Source organism: Podarcis tiliguerta (assembly GCF_965153285.1).
Source record: "Podarcis tiliguerta genome assembly, chromosome: 8".
In the NCBI taxonomy this organism is placed as follows: Eukaryota; Metazoa; Chordata; class Lepidosauria; order Squamata; family Lacertidae; genus Podarcis; species Podarcis tiliguerta.
In genome coordinates, this window is record NC_139541.1 from 19,097,876 (window position 1) to 19,119,403 (window position 21,528).

The window sequence follows — 21,528 nt, forward strand, 5'->3', positions numbered from 1 at the left end:
AACCATTCAAAGAGACACACACAAACACAAACACAGCGTTGCTGTGCTGAACACACAAAACAATATATTGCAATCCCTGCAGCGCAGCCCTTGCGGCGCGGGGGGTGGGGGTGGATGTATGTGGCGGCGCTAAGCTTTGCAAACGTCTCCAGCAACTTCCCAAATTTTGGGGGGTGGGGAGGGAATTACCCCCGCCATTGCACTGCAATCGCACAATGCTTGCCCCCGACACACCCACCTGCCTGCGGTCCCGGACAAGTCCTGCCTTCCCCTTCCGCAGCCATGATCACGGCTGCCTCCGCGGATGGAGAAGCCCCGCCTGGTCTGCAAAGGGCTCCTCCTCTGATCGGGCGGAGCAAGGTGTTGTGGGGAGTGAGGAAGATATCAAGCTTCCGGGTTCGAGCCCCACGTCGGGCAAAAGATTCCTGGATTGCAGTGGGTTGGACTAGATGACCCTCGCGATCCCTTAACAACTCTGAGATTCTATGAATGCGATGAATACTTTAATTCTCAAGGTGACGGAGAGCGACTGGCACTTAGGACCAGGCTCCTTTGCTCGGCCCCAAACCTGACACCGCAAGGTGACTGTGCCTCTAGGCACGTGCAGAGCGCGACGAATTTCCCAGCATTTCTTTTCCAGGTTGCTGTCGTGAGAGATTTTGCAGCCAAAGATAACTAGCAAGCGTTAGTTAATACAAGAAGGGGCTAGCGATATAACAGTTGTAAGTTTCTAGAGACGACTCAGGTCACACACCCTCACCTTCGGGGAGGGAGGAAATGTTTTTTTTCTCCTTCTTTCTTTCTTTCGCCGCCATGAAGCGGAAATATTTCCAACAAGCAAGCAAACAAAATATGTCCCCGTTTATGAGAAAATCCAAGTTTCTAGTCTACTTGAGGAAGTCCCCCACTTTCTTTACTCCAACCCAGGAATCAGGAATGAGGGGGAAGATGTGTGAATGTTGTGGCATACACAATATATGTAAAGGACCCCCATCCATAGCTGTCAACTCCCCATTTTTTGTGGTAAATCCCCTTATTTCAGCGCCGTTTCCCACTGCTTCTCACTGCTATCCTGGATTGTTAGATATCCCGTGGACTGTCCCCGGGACAAGTGAGGATTCTGATCCCTTATTTTTGAGGCTGCTGATCCCTTATTTTCAAATCTGAAAGTTGACAGCTATGCCCCCATTCCACAAGAATGCTAGGAACTGTAGTTTATCCCTCACAGAGCAGCCTAAACAAATTCGTTTCCAGGAGGAAGGTGTAACTTAAATGCATGAGTGTCTGCACAGACACCCCCCCCCCCGCCCGCTCAGTTCCTATGTGCACTTCCAGCCTAAAGTTGTTGTTTTTTCTGCAAACCAGGGCTGAGGAAACTGGCTCGCCTCTCAGAATGGTTCAGCTCTAGACAACATGGTCAATGGTCAGGATTGATAGGAGTTGTAGTGCAATGACATTTGGAGGGCTACAGGCAAATGAAGTAGGGGTTGAATGGGGCTGATGTCCATTTATTCCAATGGGTCTGGAATAAAACAAAAGGAGCCTTCTATTATTCTACTCTGAGTAGGGTTAATACTGGCTGTAACCCAGCGTGCATCACTGTAAACTTCGTATCTCTGTAAATCCACTTTTTTTGTTAAAACTATGGTTTTCCCAGTAGCGATGTATGGAAGTGAGAGCTGGACCATAAAGAAGGTTGATCGCGGAAGAACTGATGCTTTTGAATTATGGTGCTGGAGGAAACTCTTGAGAGTCCCATGGACTGCAAGAAGATCAAACCTATCCCTTCTGAAGAAAATCAGCCCTGAGTGTTCACTGGAAGGACAGATTCTGAAGCTGAGGCTCCAGTACTTTGGCCACCTCATGACACCTGGCTTGAGAGCAGTACATGTGAAAAGGATCTAGGAGTCTTGGTTGACCACAAACTTGACATGAGCCAACAGTGTGACGCGGCAGCTAAAAAAGCCAATGCAATTCTGGGCTGCATCAATAGGAGTATAGCATCTAGATCAAGGGAAGTAATAGTGCCACTGTATTCTGCTCGGGTCAGACCTCACCTGGAGTACTGTGTCCAGTTCTGGGCACCACAGTTCAAGAAGGACACTGACAAACTGGAACGTGTCCAGAGGAGGGCAACCAAAATGGTCAAAGGCCTGGAAACGATGCCTTATGAGGAACGGCTAAGGGAGCTGGGCATGTTTAGCCTGGAGAAGAGGAGGTTAAGGGGTGATATGATAGCCATGTTCAAATATATGAAGGGATGTCATATGGAGGAGGGAGAAAGGTTGTTTTCTGCTGCTCCAGAGAAGCGGACACGGAGCAATGGATCCAAACTACAAGAAAGAAGATTCCACCTAAACGTTAGGAAGAACTTCCTGACAGTAAGAGCTGTTCGACAGTGGAATTTGCTGCCAAGGAGTGTGGTGGAGTCTTCTTCTTTGGAGGTCTTTAAGCAGAGGCTTGACAACCATATGTCAGGAGTGCTCTGATGGTGTTTCCTGCTTGGCAGGGGGTTGGACTCGTGGTCTCTTCCAACTCTATGATTCTATGAGAAGAGAAGACTCCCTGGAAAAGACCCTGATGTTGGGAAAGATGGAAGGCACAAGGAGAAGAGGACAACAGAGCACGAGATGGTTGGATAGTGTTCTCGAAGCTATCAACATGAGTTTGACCAAACTGCGGGAGGCAGTGGAAGACAGGAGTGCCTGGCGTGCTCTGGTCCATGGGGTCACGAAGAGTTGGACACGACTAAACAACAACAAATCAACTTTCCAGTCAAAAGTGGAGGGTTTGCATCACACCAGGCACCTCTTCATCCATACGAAGCGATGATCAAAACGGCAACTTCTTCTTTTTTTTAAACCCCACTACAATAAAACTTTTTAAAAGTGAAAGGGGGCTTTTTATTTTTTTAAAAAAACAAGTTTCTGCTTCCCCCACCCCCAGAAGTCCAAGTTGTGCTTTCGTTATGCGTCACTCTAAAATTTTATATCTCTACGGGCTCTCCTCCTTTGAACTCTCAACACGAAGTCTCTACATAGGAAGCGACAGCGAAGAGCTACGGAAGGGGAGCATACACTTCCTGTTTTTACCGGAAGTTTTGCCGGTCTAGGACTTCGGCCAAGTGTCTCTATGGCTTACCCGCTCCCGAAAAGGCGCCTGAGGCCTGGAAGCGGAGCTGGCGCCCACTCGCTTCCCCGTCGGGCCATGTAACTGACTCTGTCGCCATGGAGCCTCCCGACACGAGGTAGTTGCCGCCGCCTGCGCCTCGCGGGGACTCGTAGCGAGCGCGAGGGGGGCGGGGAAGGGCGGCGGTTGGGTGCGAGGGTGGAGCTACCAGTCTGGACCTGAGAGTTCTCCTTCTGGCCCGCATTAAAGTGGTTGAAGTGTTGCAGGCGCTGTGACGTCGGCGCCGCGTCACGTCGCGACCTCACCGCGACCGTTGACGTCACATTTCACACCACCACCACCAAACTTTGAATTGTGAGATGCTTTTTCTAAAAAAGAAAAGAAAAAAGCCCTTCAAATATTCTGAATTTGTTTTGAAGGCGTATTTATTTCTTATTAAATTTATACAGATGCATTCAGTTACCTTGGTTTTTTTTAAAAAAGATGACCAATTGTATAAATAAATAAATAGATGCAATGAATAAAGGCAATAAAAGTAATAATTATATTTAGTATTAGAAGGCGCTCATGGAGGCATGCATGCTTCCCTCCATTTTATCTTCACAACAACCCAGTGAGGTAGCTTAGGCAAGAGAGATTGTCACCGGTCAAAGTCATATGTTGTGGCTTCACTTTCAACCCTGCTATCCCAGGTCCTAATCCAACACTCTAACCATTACACCACACTATGACATGGGGAAGGTTCCACCCTGGTTGCTTCTACTTCAGCAGCAAAAGAAGCTTAGCTTTCAGTTGAAATTTAGAAGTGCGGACAGGATAGGGGAAGAGATCGTGACATCCTTGAGCATGTCATTGTGGTCCAGATTTCCATGCAGTGGGAAAGCATGCATGTTCTTGCAGCCATGTCTCACGAAACGAGCTGCCTCTGTTCTCGCACAACAGCCTGTGGTGTCCACAAGTATGCTTGTTATGCTAGCTAACAGCAAGGGCATCTTGATGGGGATTCCCCCCCCCCCATGCCCACGAGGTCTCCAATTCAAAAAGTTGGATCAGGAAGTTCAAACTGAAATCAGCTCAGTAAAAGACTGGCTGGGCAGGAGCCATGGTTTTTCAGAGGCTACCCAGTGAACCCAAAAACCTTCTCACATCTATACACAACACTTCCACTTAGCTTCACCTCCAGACATCCTTTCGTTGTTCTCTCCCTCCAGGGTCCTCCTTTTCCCTTCGGAGGAGACACAAGATCCTCCCCTGCCAAATGAAGTTTTAACCTCTGTGGTGCCAAATCTAACTCCAAGACATCAAGACCTCATCCCTACCCCATGTGGCCCTGTAAGTATCTGAACCAATTGATTTCTTGTTAGTTTCAGTTGCATTTAACATGCTTAGAGCTACACCTGGCCTTCTGCGTTTGTTTCAGTAATGACATATCCCTCTTTGGTTTTTATCTCCTGCTTCTACCCCACCTCCTTTCTCTGTTTTCCATGTGGCTATTTTTTAAAAAGTCACTTGGGGGTGAGGACCTGTCAAACCTCTTCTCTAAAAAAGCTTCATTTAGATAACTAATGCATAGGTGGGAAACCTGACATACATAAATGTACATCATTCAGGAAACCTTGATTATTCTGAAAGCCTGAAAACAGAGCCTATTGGTGAAAAGCACTATGAAGTTTGCTTGATGGGTTTGCTGCCCTGAGCTCCTTCAGGAGGAAGGGCATGATATAGATCAGGGGTCAGCAAGGCTTACCTTGCCTGGGCCAGTTCACTGCCGCTGAGCCCCCTTCGTGGGCTGGATTGCGGGTGTGTGTGAGCGCGCGCTCCCATGATTTCCGGTGCCTGCGTCTGTGCAGACGCGATTTCCGGCGCTGCAGTTTAGTGCAGCACGTGGGAACTTGCTGAACTGGCGGCTTGTGGGTCAGTAAAACGACTCCCATGGGCTGCTATGTTGCCCATAGGCCTTAGGTTGCTGACCCCTGATATAGATAGATAGATAGATTAAATGAATGAATGAATAAAAACAGGGGCACCACTTTGTCAATAACTACCATCTCACCCATTCCCCAACTCCCAACTTTTATTTATTTAACAAAAATTATATACCACTTACAGTCATACCTCGGGTTACAGACGCTTCAGGTTGCGCGTTTTTGGATTGTGCACTGCACTGAACCCAGAAGCACCGGAACGGGTTACTTCCAGGTTTCAGCGCATGCGCAGGAGTGTTGAATCGCGACCCACGTGTGCGCAGATGCAGCGTTGCGGGTTGCAAACGCTGCGGGTTGCAAACGTGCCTCCCACATGGATCACGTTCGCAACTGGGTGTCCACTGTAATTGGCATAATAGATCATTTAAAAATATTGATAAAAGTAACCCTTAAAAACCAGTTGACATAACATTTAACAAGCTATAAAGAAAACAAGCAGTTTGAAAATAGATATACCTGTTAAAATTACCTGCCTGGGTAGCCTTGCCTAAACAAATAAGTTTTACTCAGGCACAGGAAACAATACAGGGAAGGTCCCTGCCTGCTACATGTGAGCAGGGAGTTTGAAAGAACACACCCTGCCAAAACAACACTGGATTATTTTGCAGAGCTGCTATGAAACCATGTGGTTTTTTTACCTAGTTGCAAAGCTGCTTAGAGAACATTTACATGCCTTTCTGATTGCAGATCAAACCTTGGTCGGAGTTGTCCTCTCCGGTCAAGATCTATTTCTGCGTCACCATCCTCTCCCTGTTGAGCGTCATCGGATTAACCATAGAGAACCTCGTTCAGCAGAAGGACGAAGACTTCACTGTCTCTCTCATTCAGCTGATCGGCGTCGGTAAGGAAGAGGGGACTCTACAGCAAAATGCCCGTTTTATGTTTTTGATGGGTGGGAAGAAGGGCTATATTTTGCAGAGGCCTCAGGTGAGGGGTAGGAGAGGAAATGTGTCTGTACATGGAAGCACACAAACACATACACACACATGATCCTTCTTAGTGGAGGTTGTGCCTGCCTGACACCCTCTGCAATCTAACCATATAACAAATGGCAGCATGTTTATAGGTCAAGAGTAGTGGAGGTCTGGTCCATTGAGGTGAATGGAGCTGCCTTCAGCCAGCCCCCATTTGCCTGTCTTCTTAGAACCACTCCAGCTGGTGGCTTGGGCTGTCAGCTTCCTCCTCCTAAGTCTTAGTATTAACCTTGTGGAACTGAGCAGGGAGGTGGATTAGGGCCAAATTAGAATTAACCAGTTCTGCCTGTCATTGGCTTTGGCGTGGGTGGCACTGTGGGTTAAACCACAGAGCCTAGGACTTGCCGATCAGAAGGTCGGCGGTTCAAATCCCTGCTCCTGCCAACCTAGCAGTTCGAAAGCATGTTAATGTGCAAGTAGATAAATAGGTACCGCTCCGGCGGGAAGGTAAACGGTGTTACCGTGCGCTGCTCTGGTTCACCAGCAGCGGCTTAGTCTCGCTGGCTACATGACCCGGAAGCTGTATGCCGGCTCCCTCGGCCAATAAAGCGAGATGAGCGCCGCAACCCCAGAGTCGGTCATGACTGGGCCTAATGGTCAAGGGTCCCTTTACCTTACTGTTGGCCAGCCCTGCTTTTCACCCTACCAGCCACCATTGGTCAAGAGGTACATTTGGTAGAATCTTAGCTTGTGGGGGGCTAAGCCCACTCAGTTCTGACCCCTAGACAAGTGAGAGGGCGGGAGGGAGGCTTTGCCCCACTCTCAACAAACGGAGGCTGGTTGCTTTGTCCTGTATAAGGCATGGGAGCCAATAACTTATATAGGAACATATACAATAAATATAATCTATTAAAAAAGAGAGCTGCTGGATCAGGGCAAAGACCCCTCTAGAGGAAAATCCAATAGCTAACCAGATACATACCAGAAGCTGGCAAACAAGGCAGAAGGGAAGTAGCTCCCTCCTGCTGTTGCCTGAGCCACCAACTGAGAGTGTTGGACTGTGACCTGGGAGAACAGGGTTCGACTCCGCACTCAGTGCCTCTCAGCCTAACCTACCTCACAGGGTTGTTGTGAGGATAAAATGGGGAGAACCATGTGCACCACCTTGAGCTCCTTGGTGGGTAAAGTGGCATATAAATCTAATAAATAAATAACTTCCTGACTCCTTCAACTGTGGAGATAATTTATTCAACAAATGGCATTATAGAGCAAAGCAGACTCCAGGTGTGCATGGAGCAGAATGCGACAAGCTACTTTAATCTCTCCCAGATGCTATTAATCCTCCTTATTAACTGTTAATCCCACAGGAAAGAGCTGTAGAACACCTGCTTTGCATGCAGGAGGTCCTAGGTTCAATCTCTGGTAACTCCCTGCCAGAAACCCTGGAGAGTTGCTGCCAGTCAGTGTAGACAATAATGAGCTAAATGGACCAAGGGTCTGATTCAGTATAAGACAGCTCTCTATGCTCCTTTTGCATTCCTGCAACTGTTATATCGTTTCCTTTTCACATCAGTGCCATGGCAGAGATCATTCCCTTTCTGCAGGTGAAAAACTAAGGCCTAAGAAAATAACCATTGGTGCCCTTTGAGTCTCCACCCAAGCATAATCTCCCAGGACTTTGGACCTTTTCTGTTTTCTGACCTCCATTGTCCTGGAACTGTGGGCAATACTACATACAGACTGTAGGTGGCGCCTCTAGCCCGGCCATTTCCTTGATAGGAATCTGGTTAGGATTCCTGCCCCCCTCCCGCTTGCTACGTCCAAATCCAGCTGTCAAACTTTAAAACCCTAGTAGATAACCATTCCATTTTGAGTTTGGACATGGTTGTGCATGCTTGCACATACAAAGCCCAAACCACACAAACCATACATATCAGCAGGCTCAGGATAACTTGGTGGTTTGCAGGACTACTTTTTTTAAAAATAAAAAAATGCCCCAAGGCACAGAAACCCCCCCATAATTGTCCAGTGAGTATTGAACGGCTACAGAATGCCAACCGACAGAGAAGAGAAAAACCGACAACCAAGCGGAATGGGGCATGGCGGCTGCAAAAGCAGACGCATAGATATAAAAAGGCTAGAGAGAACCAACTCGGCATCTGAAAAGGTCGCTTCCTGGTTCGCACCGTGAAGCTCTTTTTAATACCCCCACCCCCACCCCAGACAGAGGTGAAACCTGCCCATAGAAATCAAAAGGTGACATTCAAGTTTGTTATGTAGCTGGGCATTTATTTATTTTTTTTAAAAAAGGAGAAAGAAACCCCAAACAACCCACTGTGGATTGTGTATGCTCAGTGGGCAGGGGTAAAAAGAAAACTGGGAGGGGGAATGGAGCACTGGGACAGAAGCACATCACACTGCAACATTTTATCGCAGGCCCCCAGTTGGTGGAACCCATGGGAGTTATTACAGTGGTACCTCGGGTTAAGTACTTAGTTCATTCTGGAGGTCCGTTCTTAACCTGAAATTGTTCTTAACCTGAAGCACCACTTTAGCTAATGGGGCCTCCTGCTGCTGCCGCGCCACCAGAGCACGATTTCTGTCTTCATCCTGAAGCAAAGTTCTTAACCTGAAGCACTATTTCTGGGTTAGCGGAGTCTGTAACCTGAAGCGTATGTAACCCAAAGCGTATGTAACCTGAAGCGTATGTAACCTGAGGTACCACTGTATAGTGGACTTTCTAATTTTGTGTTATGCCACCTCCCCACCCCCCATGGCAGCCATTTTGTGACTGGCATCCCTCTCTCAAAATCCAAAATGTGCCCCTTGGTCCAAAAAGTTTGGTAACCACTGATCTAGGGCCTTTTCCTGTCTCTGTACCAGATGTGAGGAACCTTTGGCTCTCTAGATGTTGCTGAACAACAACTCCCACCATCTCTGCTTGTTGGCCACACTAGTTGGGGGCTGCAGGGAGCTGTTGCTCAGCAACATGAGGAGAGCCCAAAGCTGCCCGCCCGTGCTTTGTACCACTGCGCCTCATGGGCCCCTTTGAGCCAAGAACCACCTTGTGATGCAAGCAGGGAGCTGCACAACACTACTGACACTCCCCCTTTCCCCTGCCAACAGGTCTGCTACCTCCCTTTCCCCTTTCCTCCCTCGTGAACATCCTGCTACTTGCCTCATGTTCTCTAATCAAACCATGAATCTGCCACGGGGCCCTTGACAAAGTGCATATTTCATAGGTGCTGTCCTCCTGAGATGTTTGGCAGTTGGAATATGAATGCCGGCAGGTTCTGAGGTTCTGATTGGTCAAAAACATCAGGTGCTGTTTAGTATTGGCAGAGATTTTAGCAGGGCAGAGAAGAACGAGCCTGGCAGGGCCCATTGATAATAATAATAATAATTATTATTATTACAAATTTAAATGGTTATATTTGTATCCTCCAATAGCTCGTGGTGGAATTCCCCATATAAACATGTCCATTGGATATAATATTGATGGCCCAGCCTAGGACACCACTACCCCCATTTTTCTTTTAAAAAAAGAGAGACAGTGGCACAGGGTTAGAACACTTCTTCCAGCCCAAGGGCCACATTCCCTTATGGGGAGCCTCCCGGGGGCCAGATGCCAGTGGCAGGTGGGGCCAGAGCGAAAAGTGGGCAGAGCATTGGGTATGACTTGGGGCAGTGGGCTACACACACATCTCCAGGCATGCAGGGTACCTTATCACAGTTCAGTCGCACTTTCCAGTGGGGCCAAAGCACACAGGCAGGGTGCATAGCAGGTTGGTTAGTGATGTGGCCTGGGGACAGTTATAAGGGCCAGGCAAAGAGTCCTCGGGGGCCACATTTGGCTGCCAGGCCCTGAGGTTCCTCACACCTCTGTTGCAACACAAAAGTGGAATACCTGCTTTGAATGCAAAAGGCGTTGGGTTCAGTCCAGTTGCAACGATTGTGCAGTAGGTAATGAAGAGGACCCTGAGAACTTGGAGAAAGGAAGATACAAACATAAGGCACGACCGGCGGCCGAGGCCATTTGTGCTCCAACAACAATTCTGCATGTTCTCTGCCGAGAAATGCTGGCTTCCCGAACCGAGAACAGTGAAGGCAGTAAAGTAACATCGGCACAATTTTCCTCCCATTTTGTACAGTTTCCATGGCACGCTACCTTGCACAGTGAATTTTTGACTGACAAAAGTAAGGATAAAAATTAATTTCTGGTTTAGCTGATCCTGAGGATCGCAAAAGCAATGTGGTTCAGCAGCAGTTTTGGAGCACAACTGTGCAATCGTGAGAACCAGAAATGTGGTCCTAAAGAGAGAGAAAACCTCTTAAAAACCCAAGACATTGAAATTCTGAGTAAACTTAAGTTCAGTGATGACCTTTTTGAGCTTTTTCTAAGACCCCGTGTATTTGCTATGCGTCTAGAAGTCTGACTGGGACAGTAGATAGCATAGATCACCTCAAAAAATAAAATGCTAACAATATGGGCGGAGTATAGCTCCACCCTAAGAGCAGGCAATTGCCGTCATAGGTACTGTAAAATCATAAATAACCATAATGTTGGCTCTTGATGCTACCCAGGCTGAATGTTAATTACATTTCAAGAGATTTGTTATAAGCAATAATTAGATTAGGACTGATTTAATTTTGGCTGTGGCCATAGAAGGTAAACATTTCTTGTTCTTATCAACCAACTAGGTCTCATTCCCCACCCCCCTCCTTGAACAATTATCTCCAAAAATGGAGAGATAAGAGCTTGATATATAGAGAGGGTATCTGCAGTTAATAAGAACAAGGAATCTTGGTTAGTGCTCTTCTCATTTTCCCGAATGGGCCTCAAAAATCTCTTGCAGGTTTTCTGCACATACTGTAAACAGGATAAGACCAAGATGATGATTTTTTTGCAAACACAGTCCTAGGTATAAATGGTGTTTAAATCACCAAGCTATAGAACAAGCCCTCTTATTTAGATACCTGGATTTACTCTTTAGTGAAACCCTCTCTTGGAAGTGTCATATGGAGGCATTGAAAGTCAAAGCACAAGAAACGGCTAGGGCGTTGATGAAGTTCTGTTACAATAAGGGAGGGCTGCCGATTGAACCTGCCCTAATGATATTTGGTTACTCAAATGCTCTATGGAGTCTAGGGCTCTGATTCAAACTTCATTAAAGTTATGGAAACTGCAAAATATTCACCCCCTCCGAAAGCTATGCTCTCTACCATCAGAAATATCAGCAACTCTTCTTCGCACAGAATCTGGGTGGCCAACAATTAAAGCGAGAGAGGACTGCACCCAGTTTATATATATTAAAATAATTGCTGCTAAGCCAATCAAGCATTTCCCTGCGCTGTGCTATATGGAATTGGGTGATAACCAACTTGGTCCTTCTATCTCAGTATTGCCCACACTGGCTGGCAGTGGCTGTTCAGGGTCCCAGGCAGGGAGTCTACCCATCCCTACAGAACCTGGGACCTGAGCCTAAGGTCCCCCACTGGGCTGGTCCTTTCCCAGTTTGCCAAGTCAGATATGTTTGCCTCCTACTCTGCCACCCTCAAAATCCCTTGCCGCATAGCAAGCTCGACTGCTCCCTACTCATTGTGGAAAAGAAAAAAAGAGACAGATAAGTCAGCCAATCCCCCTCACTCCACCTTTAGCATTTGGAGGGCCCAGGGTTCGCCTTGCTCAGAAATATTCCTGCACAAAAACATCTCGCTTTCCTCCCTCTGTGTCTGCAACTGCCGGGCAGATGCGTCTCGACAGAATCCCAATTGATAGGATCCCATTTGTCATCAGATTTGGACACAGAAATGTCTCGACATGAATGACACGATCCAGAACCATTACTGTTGTCTCCTGTTCGTTCCTGCCCACTCCCCACCTAGAAAAACCACACCTTTAATTTTTCTAGGGTTCTCTGGAGATATTTGGGGTTGCAGCAGTCAGTGGCTCCTAAGGAAACTTCTACCCTGGAAAGAGGAAGACAGAGAGGGTCTGCTGCCAGTATAACTTAGTTGAATACAACCCAGTGCCTCTTTCAAGATAGTGCTAGCTTTTAAAAACACATTAAAAAGTTGTAAATCACTCATGAGGACTGCAGGCTTTTGAGATTACCTCCCTTTTGCTCAGCCTCCACTCCCTGCCTTCAGAGCCAGGGAACAGCTCCTTACTCCACAAGATAGTTGTTGGGAGGACAGGTGAGCCAATTAATGGATGTTTCCTCTACCCTGGAGATAAAAAAGCCTCATCAATCTAACCTAACTCTAAATATATATATTTTTAAAAAATGAAGAAATGCCTTCTAGGTTGACGTCAACCTTCAGCTTCCCCTTTCAGCTTGGAAGGCTCCTTTTTCTCCCCTGCGCAGACGGCTGATGGCGGGATTTGTCTCTTTCCCCGACAGTCTTCTGCATCTACTACGTGAGCCGGGGCATCTTGCAAGAGAACCGCCAGGAGCTCATCGTCTTCGTCCTCTCCGTCGCGCTGGTCATGCTGCGCTCAGTCGTCAACTTCAGCGTCCTGCCTGCAGAGCAGAAGCCCAAACTGCTCGTGAGTGGTCAGCGGTTGGGTCTTTGCCTTGAACCAAGGGCCTGGCGGGAGCTTCCTAGATCGTGCAAGATCACTCTGGGGCCTGTTGTCAGCGGAGTTCAGCCCAGGGTTGTGTGTGCTGTGATGTCCCTGCATCAGCTTCTAACAAATCTCTCTCTTTGCTGCGCCCCGGGTTTAAGAAGATGGCTGCCCCTCTTTTAGAAGGATGCATAACTGGTTTGGAACCGAGAAGGGAGGGCAGAAATGTAAGCCGGCTGAAACCGGTACACTTCAGTCCCTTGCATGTCACCTTTGACGGAGGGATAAACTTGCTCCCAAAGGGCTTGGGTATGGTGCATGCTAGGAAAGGCAGCAAAGTACTTTATGATTCGGGAGAGGGGCAGGTCTGGACTTTCCCTCTGTTCAGAGCAGGCTCCAATCTTTCGTCCGAGTGGAATTTGAATTCCTCCGTCTGTGCTGCTCAGGTTGCATTGCTTAGGCCCCATCTGCACTGTACATTTAAAGCAGCATCACAGCACTTTGAACAGCTCTGGCTTCCATCAAAAGACTCCTGGAAGCTGTTTGGAGAGACCCTGGTCCCCTCGCAGAACTACAGTTCCCGGGTGGGGGCGTTTAACAGCCAGTCCCTCTTCCCAGAGAACTCTGGGAATTGTAGGTCTTTGAGGGGGAACAGGGAGATCTCCTAATAATGCACAGCGCTCATAACAAATGACACTTCCCAGTAGTCTTTGGGGGAAGCCACAACTGTTTAAAGAGGCATGGTGCTGCTTTATATGTGCAGTGCAGGTGAGACCTTACATGTGGAGCATCCTAGTAAATTCTGCCAGCCTGCGTCCTTCCTCTGCAACCTCTTGCCAAGCCATCAGCAGTATTCACACTTGTCTCCGTTTTCTTCTTGAATCTGGTGGAGCTTCTTCGGCTGCCGCAGGGGCGTGTGGTCCATTCTGACGGTCTTGCTTCCATTTTCCCTCTTAAGGCCCGCTTTGTCCTGATCCTTTTAGTCGGTGCCTTCGACGTGATCTGCGCCGTTGTCCTCATTCAGACCGAAAGCATGATGGCCTTCCGGGTGGGCGGGGCCTTGGAGAGCCTCCAGGCCCAATACTTCATGCTCAACCTCTGCTTTTCCATGCTGACCTTTGACCTCCAGGCTCAGGTAGGCCCAGGCCTCAGTCCAAACCACGGCCTGAATCCCTTGGCCCATCTGTTCCCCAACTATGCCTCCTGCGTTTCTCTCAACTGCTATTCTGCAAGGTACACGCAAGGCAACTCGTATAAAAATAAAAAGCCGAGGAAATTGAGAGTTTTGTTAAATGTGTTTTTACAAAAAAGCATGTAGCACGGGTGTTGCATCTTGCATTTAACTCTGAGTAGGCCCACTGAAATCAGTGGACCTCAGGCAGCAGTTTTCTTAAAATTGCAGAGCAGTTCTGAATGGTCGTTTGGAGGGGCTGAACCCTGAATAGCTGCATTTTTGTTAAGTGTTCCTTCTAGCCTGGATAGCTCTGTTGGCTAGAGCGTGGTGCTGATAAGGCCAAGGCTGCAGGTTCGATCCCCTTCTGGGACAACTGCATATTCCTGCACTGCGGAGGATTGGGCTAGATGAAACTCAGGGTCCCTTTCAATTCTATGAAAGACCCCAGTGCAGGTCATGAAATGGCCTGCCTTTCTGGAAAGTGAGCAAGTTAACCAGCACAACAGACCACGAGCTGCAAATGGTTGAGGGGCACAGGAAGGGGATGTCTGCAGCTGCTGCAACCTCTTAGACTTCTCTTTTTGCCTTCCAGCTTTGCTTGTGCGTTCTGCTGCTCACCTCGATTCGTGAGATCTCAGTTCTGCACAGCATCTTCCTGGCGGTTGGGATTCTCTGGGCTGGGCTGAAAGTTGTGTGTGGCATCATTGCTGTGAGTGCGCCTCCCCTCCCCACCCCCTTAATCAAATGGGCATTTCCTGGGGGTAAACCAGGGACATTTCCTCTAAGAAATGCTGGGCCCTGGTTTATTTATTTTTTAGAAAGGGCAGCATTCTGTGCCAAAGCACTAACATAAATTGCAAAGTTCTGCAACTTGGCGTGAGCTATGTGAATTATGCGTCTGGCCCTTCAGATTCTAGCACACTCTTCGCAACCACGAGGACTAGAAAGAAAAGATAGTGACAGTTCTGTGATGCTGGACTCTGCATCCTGAATTGGATCCCGTTCCATTTCTGAGGGATCCACAGAGCCCTGGATACTGTCTTGCCAGATGCCAGAATCTGTTGTTACAGCTATATGGGAAAAGGGGTTGTCTGTCCTGTCCCCTTTTGTGCTAGTTGGGCTCCAAGCAGGCTATGCTTGTGGGGCCTCTTCAGGTAGACACAGATGTGGCTCGACTGCATTTAGGCAAGGCCAAGGCCAGGTGAAATTCCCTGAACCAAGCACTGCCTGAAAGGGAGCTTTTGCTTCAGTGACTTGCAAAAGCCTTCTGCATCGTGGCCAGCCTAGTCTTGCAGCTCCAAGGAGCCACCTTTCCCCTTTTGAAGCAGGGACGGGGAACATTTTTAAGCCCGAGGGCCGCAGTCCCTTCTGGGCAGCCTTCTGGGGGCTGCATGCCAATGGTGGGCAGGACCAGAGGCAAAAGGGGGGGCAACAGAGTTAAACATTACCTTTGTGGAGTAGCTCAGGTCCCAAAAAGCCCGTACCCACTCTCTCTGCTCCATATAGACAAGAAAGAAGCATGATCAGAGTTCAGGGGCACATTTCAGTCTGGCAGCACCACTCGGGGCCAGGGGAGAGTTCTGAGGGCCAGGTTGAGAGGGCTGGGGGCCACATTCGACTCATAGACCGGAGGTCTCGCCCCCACTGCCTGAAAGTGCCATTGCCTTGTTCAGCTGCTGGTGGTTTCTCCAGCATGGGGGTGAGGGTTGGCCACCTCTTGGCCTGGGAAGGAGGAGGAAGGCTCCTTGCTCAGATTGCCTCCTAGTTTTACCAGTAGGGGAAGCAGGGTGGGGGGCTGCCCTAGCTCTGCCCCACAGCCTTTGATGGGATGCTTATGATAAGAGGAAGCTAGATGTACGTATAGCTAAAGCAGACCCAGCCAATGTATGTGCAGCTAACTCAGTTCATTTCTCTCCCCCCCCCCACCTGTTTCCCAGATATTAAAAGAGTTAAAACCTCTAGCCTGGATTTTTCTGAGTCAGAATTTGCCCGAGGTTGCTTATCTCGCCTACCTGATCTACACGGTAAGTCGGTGCCAAGGGTTTTGTTGATTTAATGAGAAGGAAGGGCACGGGAATTCTTCCAGTCCTCAAGATGCTGATTGCTAGTGCAAGCAAGTTAAAGCCCCTGGCTTGCCTGCCTTCGTGTGGGCCCTTTTTCTGTAGGGGCTGTTCTGAAGGAAGGGCTGCGTGTTCCCAGAGTGCAGGCAACTGGCCGTCTCACCATGTAAAGTTGGGTTGTTTTAACGCTTCATTTTTAAGAAGGAAGGTTGCTAGCCCCTATGGTTTCAGGTCTAGGCTGTGTGGACAAATGGGCAAAATCGAAGTAGCTGGTACTGACTATCAACGTGATCCTAACTACTCTGGGATAAACCTGACATTTCAGATCCTGTATCCAGCCAAGTCCTCCTCAGAGGAGACCCATTGAACTGAATAGGCCTAGGTTAGGCATGATTGTTAACTGCAGACAGCCTACCCTGAGTAAGGTGGGCATTGGACCCAACTCCCTGTTTCTTCGTTAACATTTCCTATGTACCAGGAAACTGTGTTTTGTGCCTTATCTTTATGAGAAGGGAGAGGAGAGTGTACTAGCCGTTGGCTAATTCCCAGGCACTTAAGCCTGGAAGGTCCCACAAGGCATGGGGAAGTTGTGCACTGCATCTGACCCATACAGGGCCCCCACTCTGGGTTGCCTGGTGACTGCTGCTTGGAGCACGATTTACCTGAGGGAAGAAAACCCACAAGAATGGCTCTCCCCATGTACCTTCCTTCTCCTCAGCCTCTGTTTGGGGGCAGGCAATGTAGTCAACGGGACGCGGATGGCACTGTGGGTTAAACCACAGAGCCCAGGACTTGCCGATCAGAAGGTCGGCGGTTCGAATCCCCGTGACGGGGTGAGCTCCCCTTGCTTGGTCCCTGCTCCTGCCAACGTAGCAGTTCAAAAGCATATCAGAGTGCAAGTAGATAAATGGGTACCGCTCCGGGGGGAAGGTAAACGGCGATTCCGTGCTCTGCTCTGATTCGCCAGAAGTGGCTTAGTCATGCTGGCCACATGACCCGGAAGCTGTACACCAGTTCCCTCGGCCAATAAAGCGAGATGAGCGCCGCAACCTCAGAGTCGGTCATGACTGAACCTAATGGTCAGGGGTCCCGTTACCCTTTACCTTTTTTAATGTAGTCAACAGCACCAATCACACAGGGAGAAGCGGGAGAGGGAGAGCTGACTAGTACACCAATCCTGTTGCTTCTTGGCTGTACCCAGTGCCAATCAGCTGGCAGGGGACACAGGGAGGATGCTGAGAGCTCAATGTACCATCAGGGCAAGCTTAGGTCCCACAACTCTTTGTACAGAAGTTGCAGTGGGGCTGGGAGAATGAATGTGTGGCTCTTATTCCACAACAACATGCATACTTTAGGACTCAAAAAGGCCAACCATTGCAAGTTTAACATGAGCATCTGAATTGGTCCAATAGACCCAACAAGATAAACACTCAAAATGGTGGGACTAATAAATTATTGTCCCCCCACTAACTGGGCTTATTTAATCCAAAAGCCCCTGAGAAAAATGCACTACAGATGCCCATCCGGTGCTGCTCCCACATTTCCAATGACTTTTGCTCGCCCTTGGAAGCGGTTAACTCAAGCCAGGCTCAGAACATTCCAGGATTGCGGCCAAACGCTCCCACGTCCCGCCATCGCCAGGCATCCGGGGGTTAGCGTCGGGGTGCTCAAAAGGCTCCTGAAATCGCTCTGTGTCAGGGCGCCCTGGGATTTTGCTTCCGGTCAAGGCAAAGCAGGGAAAATTCAGACACAGCAACAACCCTCTCTCTTTTTAAAAAATGCATCACAGAGACGGTCCTCAGGCAGCCAGCTCTGAACGTGTATCAGCAGGAATAAACAAGGGATTGGAGGGGAAGAGCACCAGAAGTTTCACCCACAGATAATTTCTCCGAAAGGCACAGAAGCCAGGAGGTCCGGGAGATTGTGTATTTGGATTGTGTTGCCCCACTTTTCAGCCGAAGGGACGGTCTCTGCCTTCGGCACGGTAGCATTAAGGTTTTGTGCTTGAGCTTTCTTTTCTCTCTTCCCTCCCCTTCCCTTTTTCCTTGCATGCTTTATGAGATTGTGAACAGGGGTGGGGTGGGGGGCAAGGAAGGGCCATCTTTGAGCTCGTTTTGGAAGCTGCTCAGAGAATCTTTTTGGCTGAAGCGGGGCAGGTTGGGCCGGGTGACCCCCTCCCCTCCTTGCAACACCATCTTTACCTCTAGCCAAGGAGAGGTGCAGTTGCACTGCTGGATTAACCGATAGTCTGTCTCATAAGACAGACTCTTCTTTGGGTAACTCAGTGGTAGGGCATCTGTCTTGCAAGTGGAAGCTCCCAGGTTCAGTCCCTGGCACCTCCAGGTATGGCTGGGAGAGGTCTCCTGTCTAAAACCAGGGTTTCCGAAACTTGGGTCGCCAGCTATTATTGGACTACAACTCCCATCATCCCAGACTACTGGTCCTGCCACCTAGGGATGATGGGTGTTGTAGTCCAAAAACAGCTGAAGACCCAAGTTTGGGGAACCCTGATGTAAACAATACTGAGCTAGGCAGACCAGTTATTTGACTCTGCATGTGGTAGCTCCCTTTGTTCCTGTGCCAGCCAACAGAAACTTAGCCCAGTCATGAGACTCCCGTGATCCTTTGGGAACAGAGTTGGCATCTCATCGCTCCCCTAGGGAGCCATCATCTTGGCACTTAACACAACGGAAATGAAACCTGCTGTTTCAGAATGAATTGTTCACACACCAGCGGCTCGGATTGGTTGCTGCACTGAAACTGGAAAGCTTTTCGCTTTCTTCGGAGACAGAGGGGTGGTTGGTTTCTTGATGTTATAGCAGCAGCAGCACAGGGATCTCAAAGACTGCAGTGCTTTTCAAAAACCGGCCGTCTGACAGCTTCTTCTCTCGCCACAGCTGTGTGGAAAGCAGCAGGGCTTTATGGGAAAGGTCAAGCTGGCCTGGCTAGTTGGGAGGAAGGAGTGGGTGTGGGAGACGAGAAGGTCAGCGGAGGTGAAGGGATTGCAAGTCCAAGGTGGAAGTGAGAGAGACAACACAAGAGATTTTAGGGCATGGTGCTCTTGTTGGGCGGCTGTCCCACGTTCTGTTTTTCACTGCCATTCAAAACAAAACAAAAAACTAGAACAATTTTTTTCTGGGGGGGATGTCATTAGTTTTCATAAATATGGTGAGCCTGCTGGTCAAGCCAACGGCCCATCTAGTCCAGCATCCTGTTCTCACAGTGGCTGACCAGATGCCCATTCTGGGAAACCTTCCATCAGGATCCGATCACAAGAGCCCTCTCCCTCTTCTGTGGCTTCCGGCAACTGTTCAGAAGCATCACAAGCACAGCCATCATGGCTAGTATCTTGCGATAGCCCTTTCTTCCGTGAATTTATCTAATCCTCTTTTAAAGCCATCCAACTTGGTGGACGTCTCCTGGGGGAGTGAGCTCCATAGTTTAACACTGTGTTGCATGAAGATGGACTTTCATTTATCCTCAATCTTTTATTATTCAGCTTCATTGGATGTTATAAGAGAGGGAGAAAAACTTTCCACTTTCCCCACAACATGCATAATGTTATAAACTTCTATTTCCTCGCTTCTTACTTGCATTTTCTCTAAGCTAAAAAGTATGAAATGCTGCAGTCTTTCCTTGTAGGAGAGTTGCGCCATCCTTTTCTGAATCTTTTTCTGACTCAACAATATCTTTTTTTGAATTGAGGCAACCAGAACTATACACACTTTCCTTCCCTTTCCCTTCCCCTTTCCATTCTCAGTTGCTGTCAGTAACATGATTTAAATTCTTCCCAGGAATTTCCATGTTTTCTCCTGAGCCTTACTTACTTACTTGCTTGTTTATTTACTTATGACGTTCAAACTCTACCCTTTAGCCTGAAAACCCTCCGAGTGGCTTACAAAGTCCTGAGACTGCACTCAGGTTTACAATCTTTTTTTAAAAAAAGACAAAAGACATAGCACATGAGGAAAAAGGAAGGGGAGGGAGAAGGAGATAGCAAGCTCAAGCCTGAGTTCTTAGAAGTTACAGCCAATTTCAGTGGCAGTTCTGGCTGTCTTGCTGCCTGCCCCCTCGAAACATGCTTCCATCCCAGATCAGGTCCAGGAGCAGAATCAGTGACAATGTCCAGGCTAGGAAGGGGGGACAGCTCCTGTCATTCCTGCTGTATCCATACATGCTGGCAGTAGCTCTGGAAAGGGCCAGAGCTCAGTGGCAGAGCAGCTGCTTATCCCCTGCGTTTCTGGACAGGGCTGCGAAGGACCCCTGTCTCAAAACCATGGAGATCTGCCACCAGTCACTGAGCCACCTGGACCCAATAGTCTGACTTGGTGGAAGGCAGCTTCCTATGTTAAGGAAAAGCCCTAGCTCAGTCATAGAGCATCCACTTTGCTTGCAGAAGGTCCAGTTCTCAGTGGTATCTCCAGCTAAGGCTGGGGGCGGGGGAAGACTCCTGCCTGAAAGCCACTGCCAGTCACTGTGGACAGTCCTGAGCTAGGCAGCCCAATGGCCTGACTGAGGACCAGCTGGCTTCCCATGTTATTCATTACATACGTATTCTGTCCCTCTTCCAAGGAGAAATCTATTTTGTCCTCATGACAATCCTGTGAGATAGGTTAGACCGAGGAAGAGTGCTGGGTGGAGATTTGAACCTCTCTCTCCTGAGCAACACTCTTGACCACAGTGGCCCACTAGCAAAATGTTTCTGTCTCCTCTGGCATTGCAAATTGCCCCAGAGCCTGTCTTCTAGATTGTTTTATGCCCACTTGTTGTGGGGCCTCCATTGCCTCTCCTCTTCCTTCCCAAGCATCACTTCTCCTGCAGGTGCATCATTTCACCCCCGGCTGCAACGTTGGGTAGATGGGACAATTGTCCATCTTGCCCATTTCACTCCTTTTGTTTCTCTCTCTGAAAATGTTATTTCTTTACGTGGAATGTGCTTTCTTCCCAGGTGATCGAAGAGTGGGGACAAGGGAGTTCCTATGCGCTGGAAGCAGCTGTCATCACCTGTTCCTGCATCTCTGTGATGATCAAAAGTGTCCTGTTCTGGGCGTTGTTCCATGTCTACCACAGCTTTGGGCAAGGGCTGAGAGAAAGGAGTGAGTATTGGAGGAGATTAATCCAGGGGGAGGAAAAACAGACGGACACGTACATAGAAAAGCCCAGAGAATTCAGGGATTGAAGGCATGGACCAATCATGTCCAGCTCATGGGTTTCACTGGAGCATCTGGCTGGGCAGAGTGAAAAGAACTTTATCTCCCCCTGTCCAAATTCATATTAAGCAGCTGGCATGTATTTATTTGAAGCCTTTTACCCTGCTCTGCAGCTAGGGTGGATGGGTGGGAGGAGAAGGCTCCCAGAGCAGTTTCCAAAACTCAGTAGTAAGATAAGTCTTGCCCTCAGGCTTACAATCTAAAAGGCACGACAGAAAAGGAAAAGGGATTGGGATTGGAAGGCAAATTCAGGCTGGAGGTCTTACAGAGGTTTTAGTAGTGATTAGCTGGAATGGACATGGGTGGCGCTGTGGTTAAACCAGAGAGCCTAGGGTTTGCTGATCAGATGGTCGGTGGTTCGAATCCCCGTGATGGGGTGAGCTCCTGTTGCTCGGTCCCTGCTCCTGCCAACCTAGCAGTTCGAAAGCACGTCAAAGTGCAAGTAGATAAATAGGTACCACTCTGGTGGGAAGGTAAACGGCATTTTC

The 21,528-nt window shown here is 48.6% G+C and overlaps 2 protein-coding genes across 3 annotated transcripts in view; one reads left to right on the plus strand and one right to left on the minus strand.

The window, feature by feature from the left end:
- SLC35E2B (solute carrier family 35 member E2B) overlaps positions 1 to 3,278 on the minus strand; it is a 26,605-nt gene extending 23,327 nt beyond the window's left edge. Inside the window, exon 1 of one of the 2 annotated variants that reach the window (XM_083454133.1) lies at positions 3,142 to 3,278. The gene's annotated coding sequence lies outside the window, so the exon portion shown is untranslated. Of the gene's footprint in view, positions 1 to 238; positions 363 to 3,141 lie in introns of those variants that run through there. The other variant, XM_083454132.1, reaches the window with a different exon arrangement.
- LOC310683804 (uncharacterized protein) lies at positions 3,117 to 21,454 on the plus strand. Its single transcript, XM_083454193.1, has 8 exons — positions 3,117 to 3,247; positions 4,341 to 4,461; positions 5,802 to 5,955; positions 12,433 to 12,578; positions 13,555 to 13,731; positions 14,363 to 14,479; positions 15,708 to 15,794; positions 20,779 to 21,454. Exons 1-8 carry the CDS (start codon positions 3,228 to 3,230, stop codon positions 21,007 to 21,009), a joined length of 1,053 nt encoding a protein of 350 aa, XP_083310319.1. The 5' UTR covers positions 3,117 to 3,227; the 3' UTR covers positions 21,010 to 21,454.
- Positions 21,455 to 21,528: the final 74 nt, after the last annotated feature.